Source organism: Molossus molossus, unplaced genomic scaffold (assembly GCF_014108415.1).
Source record: "Molossus molossus isolate mMolMol1 unplaced genomic scaffold, mMolMol1.p scaffold_m16_p_9, whole genome shotgun sequence".
Taxonomy (NCBI): domain Eukaryota; kingdom Metazoa; phylum Chordata; class Mammalia; order Chiroptera; family Molossidae; genus Molossus; species Molossus molossus.
The window spans coordinates 73,082,895-73,105,757 of NW_023425403.1; the positions used below are offsets into that span (position 1 = coordinate 73,082,895).

At 36.6% G+C, this 22,863-nt stretch overlaps 1 protein-coding gene across 1 annotated transcript in view; it reads left to right on the forward strand.

Annotated features, from left to right (window-relative positions):
* Nucleotides 1-13,719, forward strand: part of PCDH9 (protocadherin 9) — an 894,020-nt gene extending 880,301 nt beyond the window's left edge. Inside the window, exon 5 of the mRNA XM_036250264.1 lies at nucleotides 13,061-13,719. Coding sequence (XP_036106157.1) covers nucleotides 13,061-13,434 — 374 coding nt within the window. The 3' untranslated portion in view covers nucleotides 13,435-13,719. The remainder of the gene's footprint in view (nucleotides 1-13,060) is intronic.
* Nucleotides 13,720-22,863: the final 9,144 nt, after the last annotated feature.

Sequence of the window (22,863 nt, forward strand, 5' to 3'; positions counted from 1 at the left end):
ATAACCCAGAGGAAGAAAAAAGGCAACCCCGCAGAAGACAAGGTCAAATTTTGCTCACCAAGAATTTTTTTTTCAGGTATAGAAAAAAATGGCCATCCATCTCCCCTGTTTTGTTCTCATACTAAGAAACTTGACTCTGAGAGTAATACTAGTTTGCCTCAAATTCTGAATGTAAACATCAGACATAATCTTGAGAAATTTTAAAATATTTCAGATTAAATATTTTGATTAAATGTTAATCAAACATTGATGATGGACACAATATTTCTATTCTAGAAAAATAAGTGATTCATGTCTCATAATATAAAATCATAAAGATGATTAATAATGTTTTATGATAAATGTGACATTATATTTATTGAATAGTTGGGACTTATGGTCAACTACCAATAAAATAGTGAAATACTACAGGAATGCAACTTGTCTTCTATCATCAGAAAACTAATCTCTGGCAATAGACAGTGAAGAAGATATTGCAGAAAATCTCCGCAAAATTTATATAGACATTATAAAATTCACATTATTATTTTAAGAGACAAATTTATCTTCAAAAACCTATGTAAATGAAGTAATTTCTCTGGATTTGCAAGGTGTGTTCAGAAAGAAACATACATTTTAATTTGGAATGGGTAATCCTGTGCATCACCCCGAGAAGGCGAGATTTCTCTCCACAACACCCATTGCACAGGCTACTCTCAATAACAAAGTAATGGCATATCAACAGTTTCCTTAGGAAATTCTTTCAAAATATAACATTATATTCTTGCTTTTTTAGAATAGTTTTTCTCTATATACAACTGAGTTAAAACAATGAATTTCCCTGTGGTATTTTATATGTAATCAATTATGCCATATTAGCCTCTTTTAAAATCACCCTTTCTGCCCAGCTGGTGTTGCTCACTGGTTGAGCGTTGACCCATGCACCAAGAGGTTGCAGTTTCGATTCCTGGTCAGGGCACATGTCCAGGTTGTGGGCCAAATCTCCAGTGGAAAGGTAGTAACGGGTTCTATCAAGAACGATACAGTCGTGTAAAGGGATAGAAAGTGACTGGGTAGGGCATAGTATTTGTTCTTATAAGGTGGTCAGGAAATGCCTCTATGAAGAATTGAACTGGAGGATACAGCTAACTAAAGTTAGAGAATGAGTAACTCTAAGGCCAATGAGAAGGATAGTCCAGACACAAATTACAGTAAATGTAAAGGCTCTGAGACTTCTTCATCTTGGTGAGTCTGAGGCATAGGAAGAAAGTCACTGTAGCAGAACAAGGGACAAAGTAGGTGTAAACGATCAGACAGCTGGGCAGAAGCCAGATCATGGGCGATTTCCTGGGCCATGGAAAGTGTGGCGTTTACTCTGATGGGACTGAAAGCAAACAAGTGAGGTCGTCTGCCTACCAGGCTGCATTAGGTGGCAAAGCCCTCAAATAGATGCACATCCTAGTCCTCAGAACATGTGACCATGTTATCTTACTTGGCAAAAGGGACTTTGCAGATGTGGTTAAATTAAGAGATTTGCTATAAGGAAATTATTCTGGATTATCCACATGGGCACAATGTAATCACAGTGGTCCTCGTGAGAGTAAATCAGGAAAAGTTTGAGAACGTGAAGTGATAAGAAAAGTGGAGGTTGGAGTAATGTGCTTTGAAGAAGGAGGAAGGACTCAGAAGCTAAGGACTATGGATGGCCTCGAGAAGCTAATAAAGAGAGAGAGAAAGAGAGAGAGAGAGAGAGAGAGAGAGAGAGAGGAATGGATTCTCCCCTCAGAGTTTCTAGAAGAAACCATCCTTGTTGATATCTTCACTTTAACCCAGTAAAATTTATATCAGGCTTGATCTCTGGAACTGTAAGAGGATACATTTATGTTGCTTTAAGCAACTAAGTTTGTGGTAATATTTTACAGCAACAATAGAAGACCAATATAAATGTGTTAGTTATATATTTATCATTAACAGATATGTAATTAATATATATGCCTCTAGTTATCAACTGGAGAATTGAATGTTAAAAGATTGAAACAAGAGAGATCTAGTAGAAAATAATAGTGGCTTGGGCTGCAGGTTTGTAGGAAAGCAATTGCTGATTGTGTAAAGGACTAATGCATTTGTTTTCTATTGCTTAATAACAAAATTACTACAATTTAGCAGTTTAGAGCAACAGATATGTATGATCATAGTTCCCATCTGTTGGGGGAAAGCCCCAAATGTCTAAATTCATGATCGATTCCAAAGTCTTGACAGGTAGCATTTTTCAGATTCATAAGAGATTTATTTAATGGGAGAAACTTACATACATGGGCAAAGCAGCTGCTTCCAGTGGTGGTTGGCCAGATCCCTTTTTATAAGAGGTGAATAGTAAAACCACATGGTGGGTAGTCCTGTGGACTACCAGGAAGAACAATGCATTCCAGGTTAACAGATGACATCAGTTTATCACACTCCGTACATTAATTAACCCCCTTCAGAGCATGACATGTATCTTGGTTTGTCATCTTTGTGCGGCATTTCATGCTTCTGGGTAGTCAGCCAAGCATGTGGGAACAGAGAGTTCAACAGTCACAAAGGGTTAAGCAGAGAGTCTAACATTTCCCAGACACCTTTGCTGCTGGAGCCGTATTGTATCTCTAAGTGAGTTCTCTACACATCTATGTATTATCTCAGAAATCCAAGTGGACTTAGATACTTTGAGTCTCTCAAAGCCAAAATCAAAGTGTCAGCTAAACTGGACTCTTCTCTGGAGATTCTGAGAAAGAATCCACTTTCCATCTTGTTCAGGCTTTTGGCAGAATTTAATTCCTTGTGGTTGTAGGACTGAGATTCCTGTTGTCAAGCTGGCTGCCCAGCAGCGGTTGCTCTTAGTAATTAGATTTCTCTCGGATACTTTCCATGTGGTCCTTTCCATCTTTAAAGTCAGCAATAGCACACAGAATCCTTTCTGTGCTTGAAATCGGAGCTCCCTTCAGCTACTAGCTATAGGAAATTCCTTGCTTTTCAAGGACATGCATGATTATGTTGACTATGTTAGTCCCACCCAGTAAATCTTCTTTTTAATCCTCACCAGAGAATGTGCTTCATAGATTTGTGAGAGAGAGGAAGTGAGAGAGAGAGAGAGAGAAAGAGAGAGAGAGAGAGAGAGAGATAGAGAGAGAGAGAGAAGACAGTGATGTGAGAGAGAAACATCTATTGGTTGCCTCTTGCACCCTGGCCCTGACCAGGGATCACAACCTAGGTACATGCCCTGACTGGGAATCAAACCCACAAACTTTTGGTGTGTGGGATGAAATTCCAAACAACTGAACCACCTGGACAGAGTGATATTTTATTTTGTTTAAAACATAATCCTTCAGACAACTTTTAAAGTGTATAAAGGGTTAAATCTTTAAATCATTATTTTGGGGTATTGGTAAAATATTTCCCCCCAATTTTCCAATGTTTTCATCACCTAAGAAGAGTCTCTGTGCTCTCTGAAGAACTCGAGAAATAGACTCTCTAGCCCAGGGACCAGGAGAGGAATGAGGTTGTGGTCATAGTGTCCCAGGTAAAAATGATCAGAAAATACTGGGCAAATGAAAATTAATTTCACCAGTTTATATATTTTTTTCTCTCATTCTGATATAAATATACCTGAAATACGGGAAACAGTGGACATTGTGTGAAAGCAAATTACTTCACACTATTGCATACTGCTGGCCTGGTTTCAGTCTCGCAACTGGAGTTAAAGAGGGCAAAAGAGTGTATGTCACTTCAGTTTAACTTGGATCTCGGCCTGAAAGCAATCCGCAAAGAATCACTGCGTTCCTTAACACCTTAGATTTGCTCTTTAAAGCTCATGTGTCAAATATTTATCATTTTTTGAGAAATGATGCAAATTTCAAGAAATGGAGAATAATTCAGGAACTGACAGTGTATGAAACGTTTAAAAAATTTTTTTTCTCTTTATCGATTTTAGAAAGAGAGGAAGGGAGAGGGAGAGAGAGAGAGGAACATCGATGAGACAGAACAGAACGTTGATTGGCCACCTCCTGCGTGCCCCCCACTGGGGATTGGGTCCAGGACCTGGGCATGTGCCCTGACCGGGAATCATACCGGTGACTTCTTGGTGCATGAGTCGATGCTCAACCACTGAGCCACATCAGCCAGGCTAAAATGAAAGATATCAAACGTGATTTTTTAATAAAAATGGTAAACTATAAAAGAAAGTACATATGATCCACGTCAATGTAAATAAGGAGTTCCACATCAAGCAATTTGGTCAAAATCTGAAAGTTCATTTAAATAATCCATGAAAGCCCGTCTCCTTAGACCATCCCCATTCAATTGATTGCAACATCAAATACCAATGGTGAATAAATATAATTACCAAAGATAATTTTCTTTTCGGCGATTAGCTCCAGCAGATGAGAAAAACGCCGCTGATATTCATGCCATGCAGAAGAAAGCGAAAGATTTACAAGGAAGTGCTCTTCATTTCTTGTGAGCTGTAAAGTCTGTCCAAATAGCAATATCCTCTCAGGCAGAGAATCCGCTGCTTGGGCTGGACACGTGTGATTGTATTTGGACTGTGTCCATCTGCAAATGTTGACTTTTCATCTGTGACCAAGGACAAAATTCTGTATGAGGAACGTGTAAAACATTTAATCCTTGTTTACTTGTTAAGGAAGGTTTTGTCAAATCCTGCTGGTGTCGGTTTTTTGCGTTTGTTTCTCAAGGTGACTGCTGAGACATCCAGAGCGCTGTGTTTAAATCTGAGCGAGAAGGTAAAGTCCTGATTAAACCATGAGGTGTTTACTTAGATTTAGAAATATAAACCATGTTCTAAATATAGTTTCTCATTTCAAACCTAAACATGATCCAAGTAATAGAGTATCTATAGGAACAATTGATTTATAATTTCTTTGCCCTGTCTTGAGCTTCTCATTAGTAAAACAAATATAACTTGGAAAAGTTTGATTATCTAAGACCAACCACAGTGCCGTTTAATTAAGAAATAAGAGGATAGTAGGGGTCATGCATCAAAATCTAGTCTTTTACTCTCAATTGATAAATGAGAGCTTAAGAGCTGGGAAATCTAAAATCACTTTCACAAAGTCCATGCTAATTTATTGTTTGAATCTATTTTCTGTTTGCGGAAGCTATGTTGATCATGTGACTTGAGATTTCTGGGTTGGTTCTGATTTTAGATATTTCATGCAAAATCACTTGAACCTACCATATGATCAAATTAAAATTATGGAATGAATGAATGGGAAACATTTTTTTCCCATAAGTATACTAACATTTGCCAAGTCTATTTTTGAATTCAAACTGTTCCCATAATTATGCTATATTATTCCATATAAAAATCTGAGTGACAATGACAATGACATTTACACACTCTTTCTGTATAATAAGAGCAGAATGATAACTAATATTTGTGCCCATGTAACATTGATTCGAAAGCATTGACTGGGCATGGTTTAATGTGATCTGAATAGAAATGAAGCATCGCCTGGCCGGTGTGGCTCAGTGGTTGAGCGTTGACCCATGTACCAAGAGGTAGCTGGTTCAATTCCCGGTCAGGGCACATGCCCAGGTTGTGGGCCAAATCCCCAGTGCGGGGCATGCAGGAGGCGGCCAGTCGATGTTCTCTCTCATCGATGTTTCTACCTCTCTCTCCCTCTCCCTTCCTCTTTCTTTCAAATCAATGAAGAAAAAAAAATTAAAAAATAAAAAGAGTAAGAAAGCATCAAAAGGGAATATGGGCAATGCTTAACAATACCCTTTCTTTATCATGCCAACTTTTATATTTGAAATTAATTTTGACATATTGAGATTGGAAGTAAATAAATTGATTTTATTTGTAATCGCAACTGTTTAATAAATATAGAAAATTATGATGAAATAGTGCAGAGCAGGGGTGCCTCTCCAGTGGATCTTCGTGACATTTTCCCAGGCCCTCTGGATTTACAGAAACAGTTAGCTTTCGCTTTCCATTCAAGATACTCCACAAAAATGATAAGCAATTGTTATTCAGTTACATCTTGTCTCAAAAAATAAAGAAAACAAATAAACCAAGGGTAAAAATGAGCTAGTAAAAATAATAAATATATTTTGTATTGATCTCCTAGAGATAACTAAAATAAACTTAAAATAAGTGGGTGCATATGTTTCTTTCCCTGACATTTCATTATAGGAAGATTGATTAAGGCAAGGAACAAGTATGAAAATGAAGATTTTTTTGTTTTGTTTTGTTTATTAATAACAGCATGTGTGAGCCAAGATGATAGGGAAAAGGCCTGCCTACATGAAAGTAAAGAATTTCATCACTGTGCCTAAATATCAGGGCAACTGCTTCAGCAGATCTCAGTCAGTGAAGGCATCTCTCAATTTCAGGTGCTTAATGCTGCACAACTCTTCATTCTACCCTTGTGCTAGGGTGATAATATCTTGTGAAAACATAGCAAAATGGAAACAACAAATTTCTGCATAAAAATAGTGTTATAGGCCCTTACCACAAAACAGTCACGATAACACGACAATCAGTTATGTTTTGCACGCAAGATATATATCTGTAGTAAAAATGACAAAATGAAAAAATTAAGTGAACCGTGATGAGTTTGATCCAACATGCTATAAAAACGACCCTATCTTTTATAATTCAATGTTAGCAGTCTGCTTTGTCTTATTTTACCCAACAGTAAAAATTCTAAGGAAAATTCATTCCTATCAAAGGCCAGACCTTCATATGGTATGACGCCTAACCAGGAATAGGAAGGTCTCATGATTGTTTTTTTTTTCAACATCAAGTTTCTAGCTTTGGAATTAAAGAGCTTCAAGTCATTAGGTTGAAAAGCAGGTGGTCAACAGGCCAGCAGCTACTTGTAATTACAGCAGTGAGTTAATCAATGAAGTAACAATTCTGCTTCCGGGTATAATAAAATGAGATCAAGGCTCACTCAAGTATCCCACCATTTAAGTATAGCTGGAGATCCATTAACGTGGATTGCTTCGCATTTTACATCGGCGTCTTTCAAAGTTAGCAATTCAAGCAGCTCTCTGACAGCTGTTGCTTAAACCACAGGAAAAGTGTTTTGTTTGGTTTTGAGTGAGAAGGTGAGTTGTGCAGAGAGGGAGAGGGAAATATATTAAAACCTGGTATAAATATTAACAAAACTTTCAAGAAGCTTTTGTAATACGCTTTTGTTTCTGCTGTCAACATCTTTATGCAGAGACAGATGGCTTGTATGCTTTTGTCAGTACTTGAATCAGAAATCAGGCGTGATAATCAAACTCAAGGATTGCGGACTGTGAAAGGGGACAAATAATTTAGGTTTAGGGGAAAATATCATTATATATTTTTGGGTTAAAAAGAAAACATGATGGGGTGGGGGGATAATTCTTTTTAAGAGAAAGAAAATTAATTGGTGTAAGGTTTAAACTATTGACAAGCAGTTTGGAATCCTAATCTGGATACTAAATAGTGTATGATGTTGCACAAATAAAACTTTATAAAATAGACACATACAAAAAAATAGAGAAACAGGAATAACACATGCATGAGTGAGCTCACTTGGGTGAAATCTCAAGACATTTATTAAGAATCCAGAATTCATGTGATATATGTTAGGTATTTAATAAATGCTCATTCAGAAAATGTATAAACGAAAACCAAATATAATTATTTATCAATACCATTTCTTATAGTGCTAACATTAAAAATAACTATATGTCAAAGATTAAGAATATTGTATTGCTTGTACATTTTTCCATATTAGTCAAAATTTCCTGATATTTTAATGCTGTGTATTTGATGGAAAATTATAGATTATTTTTAACCATATTTTGGAAAATGACTATTCCATATCAATGCTTTTTAAATAATGTTTTTCTCCTTTTCACAAAGGCCTAAAATTTTTATTTAGTGGCTCTGAAAATGAGAGAAACAAATTTGAAACAATTCAGTGTTTAGCATGCTTCAGATTATAAAATTTTAAAGGGCAGGGACTGTTTCAGGGAACCAGTGGAATGACTGTGTTCCTTTAAAAAATTTATCACCAAAAATATTTTTTTCTTTTTACCAATTCATGAAACAGACTTATAGAAGAAAACTTGCAAGCATTATTATTTCCCAAAATAAACCTTTTTTTCTTTTGATATGAGGTAACTACTAAGAGTTATATAGTTACAAATAAAAAAAAGGAAACTTTTCAGTTTAATATCATGTCCCAAAATAAAAATTTGCCGAAGCATAAAACAAATTATATTTTCCAACAATACAACTGACAGTATCAAGAACATAACCAATTTGCTTACTGATTTTTTTTTTTTTTTGAACCTTTTTTTTTTAAGACTCTCTTGTCCCAGGTCTGAGGCCCTGACAAGAGGTTGGTCAGTTTCCCTACTTGAGTAAGTCCATAACTCCCCACTTTCGTACAGAGCTATCGGACTCCTGGGTCACTGTGCACCCACTCTAATAATCCAGAGGTCAGGGACCAGGTGATTTGGGACAGCCCCTATGCCCTATAGTCTGAGGAGCTACTCAAATTAGTCATTTCACAGAGAGCCCTAGGGACCTAGCTAACCCAGCTGTAGGGAAGCAGCCAGCAATTGGCCTCGCTGTTATGCTGTTCCTGGTGCAGCTCCCTGTAGCCCCGCCTGGTGGCGTTTTCTCCCCTACAACTCTAAAACGACTGGCTTTCATCCGAGTGGTGTATTGTGTCTCATCTTTTGATGGATCTTTAAATTGTACATAACAATCGGGTACCTAAAGGACTTACCTGAGAATCGAAACACTTCTATAAATTTATTTATAGACTTTATCAAACGTGTCCAAATTTATTTACATAAATGGATCACAAGAAGGTCAGTTTTCACAGAGCCGTTAATATTATGTGATGGACAGAAACGCAATATTTTGCAAGTTAATGATTTTAAATAGTACACAGACATTTGAACCACAGATGTTTTAAATTGTCAACGATCTGTGAAAACTTGCAGAAAACAGTGGATGGGATATAGCTTGAACAAACCAAGACCCTCTGGTACCTTGCATAGGGACATGCCTCCGTAAGTCAGCTAACTGCCTCCCATTCCTTCCCAGTGACAGTTTTCTCCCCTTTCAGTGCACGACTTTTAAGGCAATTATTTGTTTTCCCGGAGAGGCCCAAAGCTCCATGAGGATAGTGATGACAGCTGCTTTGTTTACTGTTAATGTTTGGTACCTGTCACAGTGTCAGCATATAGTACATGCTCAGTAAATATGGGTGGAATAAATAAATAAAGCTTACTGGTTCTGAAAATGTATGAAAAACGAAAATGTACTCTTTGTTAAATTGTGTCACTCAGTGCTGAAGACTTGGGGTCTACATTTACCTGTAAGTACACAAACATTGTTCTCAACCCTTGGCTAATAGGTCTTAATTTAATAAGAAGACAATACATGTTAGATAATGCCATATTAAAAATAAATTTGCATATTCTCTATCCTGTCTTTTTTGATGAATTCAGTTAAAATCTGGTTCTGTCAGCTGAAAAGCTCTCCCCGCCCCCTATGGAGATATTAATAAGAAAAGAAACATTAGTGGTTCTAGAAAAGTAAAGATTAAGGTTTGGCCTCAGGATATATTGTACAACAAATTGGTGATTGGCTACATTATCTCCACTGATGTCTAGAAAGGAGTGAATGTATTTAACAGAGAAGTTAAATAATTATTTTATGAACTGTCACAAAGTATTGCTAGGCAGAGATGTGTTGTTAAGGAAGCTTTTGGCTTGATGTTTGTGAAATCAGCATCTTCTATTATAAGTATATGAGGTCTAGCTTTAAGGGGGCGATATCCGTAATCATTTCTCAGTACATTCTCAATCTCATAAAATTTTAATTGACAAGTAACATTATTCATCGACCATTCTTATTGCTTAGAACGATGAGGAATCAGAAGACTGATAAATCTTTTTTTTTTCCCCATCAACATGTTTTAAGTCTAGTTGGGGAAACAAAAATAAGAACGGAGTCTCATGAATGTAGAGGCTCCCTCCCTCAAAAGAGAAAAATGTCATTAAGGTAAGAACAGAGGGAGCTCAATTAAGAAAGTTGTTATTTATTGATAAGGGAAGATCTGTGGAAATCCTCCAGGTGCCTATGAAACATGAATTGGTCGAGTTTTGGAAGCTGGCTGTAGTATGTAGGAAATAAGCTGACCCTTGACAGAGTCTGTAATTAAATGAAAACAGGGCAGTCCGGTTCAGTGGTTGATCATCGACCCATGCACCAAGAGGTCTTTGGTTCGACTCCTGGTCAGGGCACCTGCCCAGGTTGTGGGTCCGATCCCCAGTGGGGGGCATGCAGGAGGTGGCCAATTAATGTTCTCTCTCATCGATGTTTCTATCTCTCTCTTCCTCTCCCTTCCTTTTTCTCTCAAATAAATAAAGAAAATTTTTTTTTTTTTTTTTTTTTTTAACAGGCCAGGTGAAAACGTCTTCTCAGCCTGTGATCCTAATATGAGAAGGATGAATCAGTTTGGGAAAAATCTTAGCTCTCTGGATACAGTCACTGAGCACAGGAAAGCAAACCTGAAAGGGAGAAATTGGATTGAACGTTTAAAACTTGGGCAGAATTTGGAGGGCAAAGAAAGACTCGTAGAGAAGTTTAAATTAAATATCCAAGGAAGAAAGTAATCATCGGAGATTTATGAGAAGTAGTTTTACATAATAAACATGTGTCTAAACAAAATAAAACTGTTCACTTTTGAGGGAATGGGCATACGAAAGAGTCAGTGGGAAGGAATTTTAAGATTATTCTCAACAGCATATTTTAGATTATAAAAACAACTTAAAATTTGAGCTTGTGGAGAAGTACATTTTAGCCACAGTTGGGTTTTTTTCCCCACATCCAGTGTCAGTGCTGATGGTGCCCGTGTTTTGTGGTCTCAGGTATTTGCTGTGAACTACTGCCTGTCTCAGCAGGTGGTGTTTAACGTACGAGAAAGAATTGAATGTTATTAAAACAAGTAGTTGGCCATATAATAAAAAACCCACAATTATTGGACACCTTAAAAATCTTAGTAACTAACTTGGATTTTAGCAAAGATCTACATTTTAATTCTTTATTTATTTTAATTGTTCATTAGGCAAAATTGCTGGTATGAATTCTGCATTCTCTTCTGCACTTTTATTCTGATGACTCTGCTTTTCAAATTGCTTTATGCCTCGGGCGTTCTTACCTATCCACTTAACCTCATTCCTAAAATCAATTCCTAATTTCCAAGCTATCACTTATCACTTGACTGTTTAATCAAGGGAGAAAAACAACAACAAAAAATAACTTTTTCCTTAACTACTTGGCTGTTGTTTTTCAGTAACTGGGCTGATATTTTTGCACAATCACAGAAGACTTCACCTTTGAAATCATGGTCAAAATGTTTGTTCTAGATTGCCTGCTGGTAAAAAAAAAAAAAAAAAAAAAAATTAAATAAATAAAAGAGAAATATCTATGATGATTTTTGCCCCTGAATATTAGACTCCATGTGATCCAATTTGCAATTTAGCTATAGTTTTGTACATTACAAATCTTGAAAATAGGTTAAGCTCGGAAGGAAGCAAATGCTGTCTTTGGAATCAAATTGCTTCTTTTCTTACTTGAATTTCAGAATGCTTTTATAAGACCAGGTGTGCCTTTAGTAATATACTGTAATAAAAGTATTCTTTAAATAATTATTTCATTTTATTTTTTTTAATGTTGAAAATTATTTTCATGTCTAAATCAAATATACACATGAAAAAACAATATTCTGTATAACCATTTCAAATATTTATTTATTTAGAGTATTTATTTTTAATAATATATAAATTTTAAATGTGTTTTTATTAATTTTTTAGAGAGAAAGGAAGGGAGAAAAGAGAGAAACATTCATCTACTGCCTCCTGTATGTCCCCCCCTCCCCCAGTTTTAAGCCCACAACCCAGTCATGTGCCCTGACCAGGAATCAAACCAGGACCTCTCAGTCCCTGGGACGACGCTCAATCCACTGAGCCACACCAGCCAGGTTTAATAATATATTTTAAGTAGTGCTTTTCCATGGAACGTCAGTATTTACATAGTCTTCAATATTGCACATACAGTTTCCTATTTTTTATAATTTCTCATAAATACCAGTTCTTTGCTAAGAATTGGGACTTAAATCAGTAATAATACATATGCCCCAGAAAGAGTTGATCAGAAATGGTGCAGCATGGAGTTACACAATGTGCTGAGGTCCTCGGAAAGCTCAGCGTACTGTTTGTAGACTCCAAAGAAACAACCCAGAGGACTGGCTGTGAGAGACAGGGGTTCGCTAGGACGTATGTGCTCACCAGGGGTGGCCTGGACGACAGGTGAAGTTCACTGCCACGCCGGCTGCCACCAGTGAAACTGTCCCGCTAAGCACCATCTGGACTGTCGGCTGGCGGCAGGGGGTGGGGCGGCCGGTACTATTGCTCTGTTGCCACCCAGACTTTTCCAACATGAGGTTTGGTGGAGTGCAGAAGACAGGGCCTGCAGGGGAGGAGGGCCGCCTGTGTGCAAGCTGTGTGAGAGCAAAACGCTAGCTGTTCACAGTCCGGGCTCACATCTAGAAGCAGTTTCTCTTTGGCTTTTCTTAGACTGAGTTGCTGGTCAGGTTCCCAAGGTCTCAGTACATTTTAGATGGCCTTCACTATATTCCCACAGAGTGGGTAGGGGGGCATGGGAAGGGACCCATGTTCCCATCATACCATACACATATGGGTATATCTGTTTGTCCATATCTATCTGTGTATCTAGGTTTCTATCGGTTTACTTATCTATTTTCCTATCTTTTTTTCCCCCCTGGATATAAACAAAGGTTTACTGAACAAAAGAGATCATTCTTACCTCCACAACAAGAAATTTGATTCCTTCTATGTTATTCTTAAAAGAATAGAGAAAAGATATTATTGAACTGTTTAACTTAATGTACTTTTCATGAGAAAATGAGATCACCAATGTGCTGTTTCTCTAGGAGATCATTTTAAGTGAAAATTCTAACCACTATCCTCTCTTGTTTCCTCTGTCTCTTGCCCTCTGCAGATGGGCCCCTGGGCCCCCGCGGATTAGCTGAAGCGACAGAGATGTGCACTCAGGAGTGCTTGGTGTTGGGTCACTCCGATAATTGCTGGATGCCTCCTGGCTTGGGTCCGTATCAACACCCCAAGTCTCCTCTCTCTACTTTTGCACCCCAGAAAGAATGGGTCAAGAAGGACAAGCTTGTGAATGGGCACACCCTTACCAGAGCCTGGAAAGAAGATGGCAACAGGAACCAGTTCAATGACCGTAAGCAGTATGGCCCCAATGAAGGCCATTTCAACAACGGCAGCCACATGACAGACATTCCTCTGGCCAATCTGAAGTCATATAAACAAGCAGGTGGTGCTGTTGAGAGTCCTAAGGAGCACCAACTCTAAAAAAGAACAAAAACAAACAAGGCTGTATGGGACCTAATAACTTTACTCGAAATAGACATGCTAATACTGTGTGTGTCAGAGCTTTATGTATTCAGTAGATCTCCACCACTACGCCCCTTGTAGCAGGGATATTCATAACTTTGTGTTAGCACCATGGAGGATACAATGTTTCACCACATAAGAGAGAAGATAGTTCTACTAGCCATGTGACCTTGTTTACTAGAATTGATTAAACTCTCCAGAGATCTCTCTCCATTGTGCAAATATTCCTTTTTTTTTTTTTTTAATTGCATTTTATTTTGACCCTGGGCTGCTGCTATGAACAATAGAATATGCATTTGGAGAGTAAGAAAGTTCCATGGATTAGAATGACTGACAAACATATCCAGTTAGAAAATTGTGCTCTTTTTGTCATTGATTTGTGCTGGGACTGCTATACTTGACATTATACTTCAAACAAAACTTTAAAAAGCTAAGCATTAAACCTATTGTGCTGTTAACAACGTTAGTGGACACTTGTAAGTCAGTGTTAAAGTATTTGTAAATAGAAGCAAGTTATTATTAACAACTTTTGTGTACTTATAACGTTCACCTAAAAAATGTCGTAGCATACTTCTGTGTTTTATGGTTGCTTCTTTCCTTTTTTTTTTTTTTTCATTTGCCTCTTTGTCCTGATTTTGTTGTTTCTTTTAGTGAGGTGTTTCTGCATTCGTAGTCTGTCTTGACACACGTTGTTCAAAGGATCTCAAACACTTATGTTTTAAAAAAAAGGTTCTGGAATCTTGCTTCTTTTATGATAGCTTTTAATGCTCAGATTCTGTATAACATGAAGATAAAAAGTAAAGACTTTATATAAAAAATGACTTCTGCAAAAGCTTGGAAATTCAGAACCTATTTTCTTGACATCCTTATTTTTAAAGTAGGCAAAAGCAAATCACTTAATTAGTAGTATTAAGTGAAAGAGTAATGGGAAAGTGTTATTGTTCAGAAAGTGATATAATATCTTGTACTTGTCACTCATGAAACACTAATGTATCAAAATTAGCATATATTAAAGAAAATTATTATTCAAAAATAGTTTCAATTGGGCAAATGTGTGTCTGCAACTTTGTTGAAATGGCAGAGTTTGTGTTGATCCTCATATACAATAATGTTGTTGTAACACAAGTGTTAGACCATAGCCACAAAATATTTAATGTGTTGTGCCTTCATGATGTAACAGAACATTCTCCAGGTAGGCTAGTTGGGGGAAATAAAGGGATAAATCTCTAATTATTGCTGTTTAACTGTTTGTTATCATAATTGGTCAATGCCTGGCAGGTACCAGCATCTCGTCACGTAGGTCAAACCAACAGAGTGACAACTAATGTTAATAAGATCTCAGTTGCACGTGCAAACAAATCCAAATTTGAACATTCTTAGGAGGTTTTTGTTAAGGCATGACAGATGATTTAAACAAATAAATAGCATGCAACAAAATGTCTTTATTGAAAGAAGTGAAAGTTATCTTAATGCCACGGTTCAACATCAGTTTAAAAGTGAACAATAAAATAAAATAAAAAATAAAAAAAAGTTTGCTAATCTGATAGTTAATTTGTTACCAAAAATAAAATTACTTTGTAAATAGCAATTCACATTTTTTCACAGTATAATGGACAATAATGGGTAGGGGTGCATTGCTTATTGCAGTACATTTTTGTCGGTTTGTGAGGGGTGTTTGATGACTTTGACAGAATAAATATCTAAACAGTTATCCTTGTTACTGCTTTGCCAGTTCTACGTTATTTACGATTATTCAGCTCTTGCAATAAACGTTCTGAATTCCTGACTGTAGTGTGTTAATTCTTGGTCAACATCCAAAATGACGACTTCTACTCTGATTGTTGGATAAGTATATGTCGATAAGACTTAACTTTTAATTAGAAATTAAGAAAGATTTGTTAGAGGTTTAATACATTTGTTCTGAAAATATGATTCCTAGTGATGGGAAAATTCCCCTAGTAGTCTATGAAATCATTTTCTAGGAAAACTCACAGAGAAAACTGGTGCACTTTCTAGTCATGATTCATGTAAATCTCATCAAAGAGAAATCCAAAGTCAGCAATTGGGAAGGTAGCATTGCTTAGTTAGTGAGGTTCTCTTCTTGACTCACGTCTTTTTAAAGATTTTGTGAAACAAACTCGCACATATTTCACTGTGGACCGTGGCAGAAGAAGACCACTCTGGAGTTAAGGCCCCACAATAAGGGCCAAAACCTCATCTATATTTCTTTCAGGTTGGGAACCGGGCACAGAAAGCTTTCAAGGATAATACGACATGCTCACACACACACACCATGTGTTGATATGACCGCAGAACAACTGGACCTGTGCTTACTCACCTTAGGGTTTGAGGGTAACCAAGTAGATCTGACTCTTTCTCTAGAGCTGCCAAGGAGTTGGGAAATAAGAGTCAGGAGATGGAGACAGAGAGGCAAAGATATTTGCTTGGACCCATGGCTATAAGAGAAACATCCTTCTCTCTGTTATTCTGAAGCACAACTCTCCTCTCCTCCCCAGGGGCAGAGTGTCCCCCAGGACACAGACAATTAACTTATCCTGAAAGAGAACTCACCCTGGGGGTGTGGGGATAGACCCCATGCCTCCAAAATTCTCTTCTTTCATGTTTTACCAATAAGATATCTCACTCCCCTCTGCCTTAAAGAATAAAAGATGAAAGAAGCTAACTTTTTCTCATGCTTACTTTTTTCTTCCCAGAGAGAGTGGAATAGAAACACCCTCCTTTCTATGTAACCAACCAACAAACAGAACAATAAAATTTTGAAAAAGAAACTCCACATCTCCACTGCATTTCCAAATAAATACAATATTTTCTCTTATCAAGACATTCAGTTGTATGTCCTGTGGAATTTCAAGATTGACAACATTATAACCTAAATAAAGAATTTACTCATCAAGTAAATAGAATAACATGTTCATAATGAAAATTTTTTAAATATCACCCACCTTGTTTTATTGTATAGACATTGAATATTATGGATCTTCATTTTTCCTGGAAATCAAAGTCATTTCCATTTCTTAGGAAAGCACACCTCCATGAAACGTATAAAAATCATGATTTTTTAGTGATGGTCAAATATGAGAAGGCTATATACTAACACATGTTCTAGGTATAGAAAGAAACTTTATAAAGCCGAGCATGACCGATTGAATGAGCATCTCTACACATGCCCTAATATAAAATATCTATTCCAACAATGGTCATTCACTAATAGACAGTAGTCGTTTTGCTGCACCAATGCTGTTCAGCCAATCTCGGTCCTTGCAGAATGGTGTTTCCAATCCCCCATCATTCTTTAGCTAAAGCTACAAATGCAGCTGAGGCCCAGAAGCTATTCTGGTGTTTATTAAACTCTCTTGGCTAGCAGCCAGGAATGGCTCATGATTAGTAGTGAGCAGTTTTGGCAGCTGGGGATGAAAGGGATGCCTTGTTGGTTCTAATTCTAATGTGAATGCCGGGGTGTTACTTTGTAAGAGGGCAAACCAAACTATGAAAAGGAGGGGTGGTGCTGGGAGCTTAAAACTGCTTCATTGTCCTGCTTTGTTTTACATAAAGCGGGTCTTCTCTTCCTAAAGGATGCTCCTTCATTGGTTCTTTTGAAAGAGATTGCTTTCAAATTCTCCCAGTGTCCTTAAAGGCACAGGGATCACATAATGAATTCTCTATATACCGTTCTTCCTCTCTCACAACTACCAGCCTAAATTTTAGTAGATACCAACCAGGCTTCTCCCTGTTGGGAAAATATATCCTCTTAGGACTGAAATATCTTTATAAAGTATACACTCTTCAAACATGACTATCATCACAATAATTCTCATGGGTTCATTCAAAGTATCAACGACAAACTATGAAATGTGATCACTGCTGTCATAGGCTATTGCTTCTTCTTTGACACTTCGTGACCTGAGGTTCCTACACACGCCTGTCTCCCTCACACTCTGCTGCAGTCACCCCAGTGCCGTCCACCCCATCAGAGGGACTGCTGTGACGACCATCAGCCGATGGGAAATGCTAAAGTGACAGCAGCTCTCATTTTAAACCACGTCTTATTTGTACCATAAACAAGTTTTAGATTGCTTTTATTTCCTCCAAAACCTCATGTATTACAGAAAAACAAAACTGACAGGAAAATTACATAACTAACAAAATTGAGACAAAAGGAATGCGAGTCCATATTTTATATATTTTCATAAATTCATGTCACCTATTCTGTATCCTTTCCAGGAATAGGTCAAATATTTGTCTATGAGATAACTGGGAACATAAACAAACAACAAACAAACAGACAAAGAGAAACACGCCATTTATCAGTAAATTAAGTAAAATAGACTTGCATTTCAATGGATCACATTCTACACTTATGATTTTTTTCCAGTCTGATAACACATGAACCATTAGGAAAACATGTTTAAATATGCTCATTTTTTTTTCAAAATTTAACATTGCTTTAAGTAATAGTTTGTGTAAATCATGAATTTCACTATATAAAATATATAAAATTCTATATCAAATTATTTTTTTCTTGACTTATAATAATTTTTAAATTGTTAAATTACACATTGCTTAAGTGACCATGCTTACAAGTTCCACTCTTTGGAAAACACCAAAAGAATGGCATCTATGCTGGTCGTCAGACCACTCATCACTGAGTTCCCTATAGTAATCGAATTCTCCTCTCTGTGCTATGGAAAAGACTGCTGTTCTTAGAAATTTCTAGTTTCAAGAGAAGAAAATAATTCCTTAGCTGCCATAGCCAAAGAGACCATAATCCCTATAAAACATATCCTACCTCAAAGATCTGTCCTCATTCCCCAGCCTCCCCTCTTGTTTAAAGCATACCTAATAAAATTCTGTTCCGAATCTAAGAGGTCAGTGTCCCCGGATATAGCAGAGGTTACAAAAGATGGTTAAAATCTTTATTACCCAGTGCATGTGGCTTGGATGGCCTTTGCTAAGCTTACTAATAGGACAACTGATGTACAGTATTTTAAGAATTATTAACCTTTGGTTGGGATTGTCCCAAACAGCTGTGGAAGGATTAGGGGCTTTAATCAGGGCCTAGAAATCTTTGGAGTAACTGAGAAGAGAGAGGTCTGGCACATCATGAAGCAGAATACAGTTTCCCGGGAACGTCTGTCCAGCTGCACAATTGTCAGACTGAAACTTAAATAAATATGTGGGACATTTATTGGTGGTGCCTTGTTTTTCTACAGCATATAAATATCCTTCATGAGGTTTTGTCTTATTTATTCATTACTAATTATAATTGTACTTATATAGCACTTATCTGCTCAGCATACGTCTAAGGCTTTACATGCATGAACATTACATTTTCTCATGTACTTTTTTATTTAGCATATGCTGTTTGTATCGCCATGTTACAGATGAGGGAACTGAGGTACAGGGACTTTAACTGAATCTACTCCAGATCCTGGAGCGAGCTAGCGCAGCGCCGATCTGCTGGTCTGACTGCAGGGTCTGAGTTCTTAACCACTATGCAGTAGGACCTCCTAATGAAAAATCCCAGCACTTTTTGATTCTGAGACTGGATCATAAATTGCCTTTAAAAAAAAAAAAAGCAATAAAATGATTTATTAACTTGTTCTGAAATATATATACCCCTTCCACTTAGAGTTTGTTTTACCCAATGGATGACATATTTATATGTGGGTTTAAATATTTTATTTATTAAATGTGCAACAATTGTGCTATTTAGCCTCAGGACGAAACACCAGCAGTCTAAAATGACACAGAGGTTTGGAGTGATACAGCCTAAATGGAGTCACTGGGAAATATAGCTAAGGTCCCCGTGGCTAGATAAAACTGCTGGGTCCCTTTGCCATGCACTGGGTGCACTTATTCACAGCTGACGCCTGTTGACTCTTAGCTCTGGCCTTCTGTGTCCTACCTTGGAAAATCAGGTGAGGAGCAAAGGGAGCCATATATCAGGCTTCTGTGGCCAAGAACGAGGGCACGAAAATGAGACTAAAAGCAGTCTGATAATTAACTTGAGCAAGTCTATTTTCTTCCTGTCACAGAAATGCAGCTCCCATTGACATCAGGGGAGCTCCGTGCCCACGTGGGGAGGAGAATGGAATCCCCGAACATCACGGAGAAAAGGGGCCTGTTAAGCTTCAAAGCATAGATGCCCTCTCTTGTTGCATCACTAATTTTAATCAATTGTTTTTACATCTAAAGTTTAGCTGATGGTCTAAATGGAGAAATCCCTATGAATTTGACAAACAAGAACTCCAAAGCACAGATATGAAATAAATGACTGTACTCACGATGCTAAGGTTAGACCATGCAGTAGCACCTCTTCAGTTTACCTCTTTACCCAGGAATAGCTAACCACAGGCTTTAAATGTCAGTTCCCTGTAGTTCCCAGTCTTACGGTGCACTCTTTCATAACAGTGCAATAAAAAATGACCAAGTATTACATATTCAGTTAATAAGTAGTTTAATAATATCATGACATTATTTAATAAGGAATTGTTCTATTAAGCCACTCTTTTTATTTTTATTTATTTTTTTGTTAATCCTCACCTGAGGATATTTTTCTATTAATTTTTAGACAGAGTGAAAGGGAGGGAGGGAGAGACAGAGAAAGAGAGAGAAACATCAGTGTGAGAGAGACACATAGACGAGTTGCCTCCCACACAAACCCAAAGGGGCTGGGGATCGAACCTGCAACCAGGTATATGCCCTTTACCAGGAATCAAACCCGAGACCCTTCGGCCCACAGGCCAGTGCTCCAACCACTGAGCCAAACTGGCCAGGGCTATTAAGCTATTTTTTATAGGGTAACTTTTTATCTCTTTTATATTTTGATCTTTAATTATTTGCTATAACATAATTCCTCAGGTAAATAATTGAGTATCTAGTGCATAAGAAATACTGTTTCTTTATGTGCACAAAAATAATCAGTATGAAAACAACAATATTAATCTTCTTGAGAAAGAAAACACAGGCATTTTCTTTAAAAATGATAACCTGGGAATCTTGGCATATTTTATCATATAGATAGGTAGGTAGATGATAGATATAAAGGTATATAGTTATACAGATTGTTGCATTTTTTAAGTATTTATTATTAATAATTCATGGTTATTTTTTTGTATTAATTTGGTATTGCTGTACAATTCCAGAATTCTAAACAAAAAGTTCATCTATTGCAAATAGCCATTTCCCTGTGGGATGGCATTTAAACTACCTAAGGCCAATCAAATATCACTAGAGATTGCCTCAGCTATGGATTCCGGGGGCTCATGAATTAATTTACACTCTGATGGTACAAAGTGAAATGCTTAACTATTTAGTTCATGGTGGATGCCTTCAGCAATATTTAGTGGAAGTGAAGTTCCTTATAATATTTCAGTATTTATTAAAATTAGTAATGAAATGAGGATAAGGAGATTTAGCTTATAAATCCTACTTAAGTAAAAAAAAAAGAAAAAAATCTAAAGGAGATAATGATCCTGAATCTCGTAAAATTGAGAAATTTTCATTTTGCAGTATAAAACCTGGTATTTTATATAACTGACACCATCATCTTTTAATGAAGTAAAATAGGGAGAATAAAATTCACTTCATAGGCTTACTGTGAAGATTAAATGGGGTAATTCATTTATAGGATTTAGAATAGTGCCTGGAATACCATAAAGTTCCATAAATAAATTTATTATTATAATTATTATTGTTCATAGTAGTAATAGCTCATTTAAAACCTTTTCCAATCACAAAAAATTAAATGTTAATTATATAGAATATCATAAATGCAGTTTTCTTTAGTGCTACTCCTATAAACTATTATCATCAAGGTTTTCACTAATAAACAGCCCTCTGTGCTAAGAGATCTTCCCCCTGATTTCCTCAACTTTTCACCCAAACAGGTAGAAACTTAACTGTATCTCCTTGTTTCTTTTCTTTCTCATTTCTGTTAAGTTTATTCAATTTTTCTGTACCCATATCTTTCAGCTCTTTCAGGCTTATTTCATAATCCTTCTATGATGTCTCTGTGATTCATCATTGATTAACCATTGTATTCACTGAGACTTTGACATAGTAAGGGTTCTATATATTTGTGGAATTAGTAAACATTTGTGGAATCACTTTATGACTACATCCTAATTGAAGGGTCCTATACAAAGTGAAGTGTTTTGAGTTCTTGCAAGTGCACATTGGTGCTATTAAGAGAACTTGAAAGATAATCTAAGGGCTCGTTATAGAGGTATATTACAAGGTATTATAAAGGTATTAAAGGTATTATTAAACCAATTTAGGAAGACTGTTCTGCTTTCTTCTCTGATATATAGTATGTTTTAGGGTTTTTGTTTTTGTTTTCTGTCTAGGGAAAAGGAAACATAATTTTGGTAGAAGCTGATTTAAACTTTATTTCCTTTGCCAGGGTTTAGCTGACACATTTAAAAAAAAAAAAAAAAAAAAAAAGCAGAAATAAAAGTGCTCACTCTTTAGTAGGGAGGCGTTATAGAGAAACTGGTTTTTCCCTTGCTCAGGTACCTCTCCTGTGCATTCTTTTAATGCCTTATCAAAGCACTATTACATTAAATTGTAATTATCAATTTATTTGTTGGCCACTTCTACTAGCTGGGAACTATTTGAGGACAGAGACTGATTCCTTAGCCCTGTGGAATAAACATCTCATACAGGAGTTATATTATGGTAGGTATTTAATGAATGTATAGTGTAAAGCATGAATACAACTCGTTTGTTTCTAGAAGTAACAAGATATACTTGTTATAAATATGGCAACTGTCAGAACTTTAAAAAGTATACACATCAGCTATAGGTTTCATTAAGTGGTCTTTATCATTTCTTTCAACTTGAGGTTATATGACACTTTGTAAAATGATATGTAGCATATATTTATGGAGAGTTATATAGAAAAATGTAGGGTTGGAAAATAAATACCTATAAACCAAAACAAAAGATTGAAACCCCAAAGTTTAACATAATTATTTCATTGGAAGTTATTTTTAAAGCAGTTATTAGACTAATTTATTCCAACTTGAAGTTTAAAACCTCTTGCACAAAGATCTTTTCTGATTTCTCTTTTTCAAAAATTTTGTATGATAACATAAATAATTCAAAAACATTTCACATTTTCAAGTTCCATATGAACTACTCCAGAGTTATACCGAAACTGCTAAACGGCACTATAAAATAAAATGGTTAGGATCTGAATATTAAAATATATATACTCAAGCCTGGCTGGTGTGGCTCAGTGCTTGAGCATCAACCCATGCACCAAGAGATCGCCAGTTCGGTTCCCGGTCAGGGCACATGCCAAGGTTGTGGGTCCGATCCCCAGTGGAGGGCATGCAGGAGGCGGCCAATTGATGTTTTCTT